Source organism: Oratosquilla oratoria, chromosome 1 (genome assembly GCF_046742065.1).
Source record: "Oratosquilla oratoria isolate Oo_2021 chromosome 1, ASM4674206v1, whole genome shotgun sequence".
Lineage (NCBI taxonomy): Eukaryota > Metazoa > Arthropoda > Malacostraca > Stomatopoda > Squillidae > Oratosquilla > Oratosquilla oratoria.
Window position 1 is genome coordinate 115616851 of NC_134777.1, and position 6000 is coordinate 115622850.

Sequence of the window (6000 nt, forward strand, 5' to 3'; positions counted from 1 at the left end):
ACCAAACACCGGGGGACTACCGAATTATTGTTCCAAAAGTTGCGCAAATTGTTTCAGAAACCGGTCGATGAGAGGTACTCGAACTACGGTCTACCGAGGATATATTTTCCTTCAAATTGGGTCAGGCGCGGATAAAAAACACGCCAAACTCGCAGGGAAATCCCCGCGGCCCTGATGGAGCTACTCACTACTTAAGCGGCTGCGGACGAGCTCAGCTATCACTTCCAGCCCAGCTCCAGGTCGAGACACACACGTCCACTGCCCGCGGCGCAGTCCTAAGAAACCGAGGTGAGTTTTGCTATGATTTATCTATACTGTATGACTATTTTTCTGTCTGTCTATCTGTATACCCCTTTACAAATGATGTGTTCAGTCAAGGCATATATCCACACCATAATTATCAGACTATTTAATTTATTACATACGTAGATATCTCCTGAAATAACGTAGAAAATGATCTCATTTATTTGAAATACAAAGGTTAACATAATTCAGAAGGAAACAGATGGGTGATGGGTCACCCCTCTTAAAAGAGGAAAAATGAAATTTTTGTGTATACGTGTGTATATATGCATATATACTAAAAATGGCACGTAGCCTTTTGTGGTTGCCTTACTCCCAGAGAATGTAATGAGTGTTTATCTGTTTCTTCCAGATGCATACTTCAATCGTCCTTATGTGCGCCCTCGTAATGGCGGCATCGATCCCTGCCTCCAGCGCTTCTTGCCGCTACTGGTGCAAGACGCCCGAGGGACAGGCCTACTGCTGCGAAGGTGAAAACCAGCCTCCAGGACCACTAGCTGGTGAGTGTCACACTCGAAACAAACAATGACATGAAGAACATCGGGCCATGGCCTGCGACATGAGATGTATCCAAATCTTCCATTCCGTCTCATAACCCATCTTATTTCTGTTTTGACAGTCAAGCCTGGGGTCTGTCCTCCCGTTCGGCCCGTCTGCCCACCCGTCAGGACCTTCTCCGGACCCCCCGTCACCTGCTCCAACGACGGCAGCTGCGGTGGCGCCGACAAGTGCTGCTTCGACAGGTGTCTTGGAGAGCACGTGTGCAAGGCCCCCGAACACCACCTACCTCACCCACCTCACCCACTCCCACCTCACCCACTCCCACCTCATCCACTCCCTCCTCACCCGGTGCCTTACCACTGAGAGTCGACCTTGTGCTCACCCTCCAGCAACTTCGTGGGGCTCCTCCGCCACCTCTTCCTACGACGACAAGTGTCTGGAGTAGCACCTGTGCCAAGTTCCTCTGTCCTGCTGTGAAAATGCTCATAAAACCTTTTATATAATACCTTGTTACCACTGTGATGACAGACTATTTGTTGAATAATTTATAGAAAAATAAAATACAATTTGTTTTCTATTACGAATTTTGTATCCATTCCTACTGGAACATCATTGATTCCGTTTCCTCGAAAAACCAAGTGAGGTTGCAATTTTGATAGCGTCTTATCATATCATATAACCTTATCGCTTCTTTATCTGTGTGCAATGGTGGCGTAATCTGAAGCGGGCTGGTCTCGCATTCGCTCAGTTGTATCTGTTTCCTTACCCAATGACAAAGAGAAACGATCAACAATCGAAGAATAAAGATAAACAACCGCTATTTTGAGAGACGACAGCTCTTTCACTTCCTCCTACTTCTATGCCTCCCACTCCTTTCCCTCCTCTTCCTCTTCTTCCTCTTCCTCGTCTTCATCCTTTTCTTCCTCTTCTTTCTCCTCTTCTTCCTTCTTCTACACTTACTCCTCCTACTACTTCCTTTTCTCCTCCTCAACTGAAAAAAAGAAAAACACTTTAACCACTAGGAATCACGCTGCCGACGTCTGAGACCAAGTTGAGTCACTAAGATTTTTTCTTCAAGTTTGGGATCACTCTTCAACTTTATCGACTTTTTTACAAAATCATGAATTAAATCAAAAATATACTAAACCATGTTATTGAGTGGTTTAATGTTTGTTGAATTTGTTTCTTTTCCACATATGAGACTTGAATTTATGAGAAGATTGTGTTCATATTTGGAATTACTATCAATGGTATTACTGATTTATTCATCTATTCATTTACTTTTTATCCTCTTTATTTATTTGTTCATTTACTTATTTTTATTTTATTTCATTTCATGAATAGATATAAATTTTGCCCTCTTCTATTCTGCCAATTGTGACTTAAGGTACTTAGATTTAGTTCTAGTTCCGATTTTGATGGGGGAAGGAGGGTGGGAGTGAGGGGGAGAGGCAGCCGTGACGCTGTTGGCAATGATTACATTTTTTCGTGATCCGACCACAGTCCCCACGCGAGACGAACTTCCCCAGTCCATATGATGACGTCACAAAAACCTTGCCCTTCTGAAGACGCTCATAAATTTTCATAATATTATGTGGCAACGTTGTTAGACTCTTGTGTGCGTAGATGAGAGTCTGTGTGTGTGTGTGTGTGTGTGTGTGTGTGTGTGTGTGTGTGTGTGTGTGTGTGTGTGTGTGTGTGTGTGTGTGTGTGTGTGTGTGTGTGTGTGTGTGTGTGTGTGTGTGTGTGTGTGTGTGTGTGTGTGTGTGTGTGTGTGTGTGTGTGTGTGTGTGTGTGTGTGTGTGTGTGTGTGTGTGTGTGTGTGTGTGTGTGTGTGTGTGTGTGTGTGTGTGTGTGTGTGTGTGTGTGTGTGTGTGTGTGTGTGTGTGTGTGTGTGTGTGTGTGTGTGTTTGGTGCTTATGGCAATTAACATATACTAGTCTCACCTATCCAGTCATACTTATATAAAAAAAGATATCCTGGAGACTTCAGTGAAATATGATATGAGTAATGACATTATAATTGGAGACATTAATGCGTGTAAATAGATCTTAGAAAAATTCAACCCAGAGTATGAAACGAGCCGTCAATCTATTATTGGAGATTTCAACGCATTCTGTATAGTCAGCAAATTTGCCTTGCGAGTGCAAAACATAAGTTTACGTTTAGCCACGGAAGAAGCCATCACCTTCACCTTACGTACAAGGACAGCTACAACCATCACCTTTGCCCTGTTCACAAAAATGCACACAATAATCTCCTTCACCCTACGTACAAAGACCTCAAACTGGAGTAACGAAGAAGAAATTAGTAGTAGCTGAGGTCCTATGTGAGGGTTTTTATAGTTTCAGTGTTGCAAAAGTTTGCTTAATTACACACACACACACACACACACACACACACACACACACGCACGCGCACACACACACACACACACACACACACACACACACACACACACACACACACACACATAGTGCTGTAGACAGGGTTAAGCTGGTGCAATAGTGCATATTATTGTAAGTTTTTTGTTCATGTTGTGAAAATGTTGATTGAATAAAGCATTATTTCTCTTTTGTCAGCCTTACTCCATCGATGCATTAATTTTATAAATATATTTACTAAATAAACAGGCATCTATATACTCGAGTATAGGATACATACTCTTGAAAAATATGGTTACAGGGGAAAGTGCAGTTTCCTGGAATATGATCCTTATTGATGGGTTACATAGAGGTGGGAATCCCATAGAACAACCGTAAGTCGGTTCTGACGTCATTATATGGTCTGGGAAGTCCGTCGCACAAGTGAACGGCTGTCGTCAGATCAGGGAAGAATCTAATCATTGACAACAACAACGTCACAGCTGCCTCCTTCCATTGCCCCCCCCCATCCAGAATCGGTAGCAGGACTGAATCCCATTGTATCAATTTTCAGCTTACAAAATCTCTCATCTCAAAATTAGACACAAGCTTAGTTCCACAAATGACTCATATATAGAAAAGAAACAAACTTATCAAGCACCAAACCACTAAAAAATAGTTTAATATATTCTCGTTTTCATTCTGGGTTATAGAAAATGGGAGATTTAATCAGAGGGGGAGTGATCCCCAAATTCAAGGAAAAGATCCCATCGGCTCAACTCTTCAACTTGTTCATAGACGACGGTGTTGCGTTTCCAGGTGGATTCAGGTGGCTTTAGATGGCTTTATGCAGTTTAAGAAGAGGGGAAGAATAAGAGCACGAGGTTGAGGAGGAAGAAGAGGAGAAGGAAGAGGAGGAAGAAGCAGAGGAGGAAGAGGAAGAATAGAGGGGGAGGATGAGCAAGAAGAAGCAGAGGAGGAAGACGAAGAAGAGGAGGGGAGGAAGAGGAGGATGAGGAAGAAGAGGAGGGGATGAAGAGGAGGAGGAAACAGAGGAGGAAGAAAAGGGGAGGAAAAGGGGGAGTAAGAAGAGAAGGAGGAGGAGGAAGAGGAGGAAGAGGAAAAGGAAAAGGAAGAAAAAGGAGTAGGAGGAACTGAAAGAACAGTCGTCACGATAATGCTACGATAGTCTCCCGGTCTTTGGAAAGCTCCCCCTCAACCCCCCGGTCTCCCGGTAATGATAAGAAGTGGTTTCACCCTTTCTCTCCGGTAAACGTACTGTATAGACATATGTATGTGCATGTGTGTGAGTTATCTAGTATTCAACAAAAAAGGGAGCTATGCTCGTGGAATCCCGTCTTTTATCTCGCAACATCTAATTTGTTCTTAAATTCATGTATGTTGTCTGCACACACTATTGTTTCGTCCAATTTGTTCCAGACATCCACCACTCTGTGTGGAAAGCTGTTTTTCATATCACTTCTATAACTGTTTCTTCCATTGTATGTGCGCGTGTGCGTGTGTGCGTGTGCGTGTGTGTGTGTGTGTGTGTGTGTGTGTGTGTGTGTGTGTGTGTGTGTGTGTGTGTGTGTGTGTGTGTGTGTGTGTGTGTGTGTGTGTGTGTGTGTGTGTGTGTGTGTATGTGTGTGTGTGTGTGTGTGTGTGTGTGTGTGTGTGTGTGTGTGTGTGTGTGTGTGTGTGTGTGTGTGTGTGTGTGTGTGTGTGTGTGTGTGTGTGTGTGTGTGTGTGTGTGTGTATGTGTGTGTGTGTGTACGTGTGTGTGTGTGTGTGTGTGTGTGTGTGTGTGTGTGTGTGTGTGTGTGTGTGTGTGTGTGTGTGTGTGTGTGTGTGTGTGTGTGTGTGTGTGTGTGTGTGTGTGTGTGTGTGTGCATGTGTGTATGTGTATGCGTGTGTGGGTGCATAAACTGAACTTTGGAAGTGCTGTTGCTAAACTAGCGCATGCTTATGAATAGGTACATCGGGCGAATTTACTAAAACATGTGGTCCTTATGTAACTCAGCATTTTCCTCCAATTACTCCGTAACGCAGTCTTGCGCACGCGGGAGTTCCGCTCATTCTGGGGACGGGATTGATGTCACAGGAAGATCAGGTAGCAGCAGCCCACCCCGATGACGTCAATGTATGGGACCGAAGAATCCCTCAGTGGCTACGGACAATGCTCAGGTCGGACCAGAGACTGTGTCTAATGGGAGGTAGGTCGCAGCTGTCCTCCTCCTCCTCCTCCTCCTCCTCCTCCTCCTTCTCCTTTTCCTCCTCCTCCTTCTCCTCCTCCTCCTTCTCCTTTTCCTCCTCCTCCTCCTCCTCCTCCTCCTCCTCCTCCTCTTCCTCCTTCTCTTTCTTCTTCTCCACTTCTTCCTTCTTCTCCTCTTTCTCTTCCTCCTCCTCCTCCTTGTCTGTGATCCCGTCTGTATCCATTTGTCTGTCAGTCCTGTCAGTCTGTCTACTTGTTATCTCCGCCTCCTCTTTCTCTTCCTCCGCCTCCTCCTCCTCCTCTTTGTTCTACTTTTGTGCTCTCGTCTATTTGTATTTGTTTGTCTGTCAGATCTGTCTGTCTCTATGTCTGTTTACTGTTCTCTCCTCCGCTCTGTTCTACTTTTGCGCTCTCGCTTTCTCTGTCGGTCCTTCTGTCTGTCTGCTTGCTTGTCCTTTGTTGTCTGCAATCCTGGATTCTTCCTATCTACCTTCCCATATTCTTCTATATTCTTTCTTCCCCGTCTCTCTTTCTTCTGTCTATATAGATTTCCCCGTCCTTCCCTCTCTCCCACCTGTCTGTACTTGTTTGTGTGTCTGGTTATTCTTTTGTCTCTGTCTC

At 44.6% G+C, this 6000-nt stretch overlaps 2 protein-coding genes across 2 annotated transcripts in view; both read left to right on the top strand.

The window, feature by feature from the left end:
* The first annotated feature begins 225 nt into the window (after positions 1–225).
* On the top strand, positions 226–1391 carry LOC143031148 (uncharacterized). The gene is made up of 3 exons (XM_076194643.1): positions 226–288; positions 656–803; positions 923–1391. Exons 2-3 carry the CDS (start codon positions 656–658, stop codon positions 1165–1167), a joined length of 393 nt encoding a protein of 130 aa, XP_076050758.1. The 5' UTR covers positions 226–288; the 3' UTR covers positions 1168–1391.
* Positions 1392–5259: 3868 nt separating this feature from the next.
* Positions 5260–6000, top strand: part of LOC143029623 (uncharacterized) — a 2604-nt gene continuing 1863 nt past the window's right edge. Inside the window, exon 1 of the mRNA XM_076192376.1 lies at positions 5260–5380. Within this exon, the coding sequence (XP_076048491.1) occupies positions 5260–5380 (121 nt within the window). The remainder of the gene's footprint in view (positions 5381–6000) is intronic.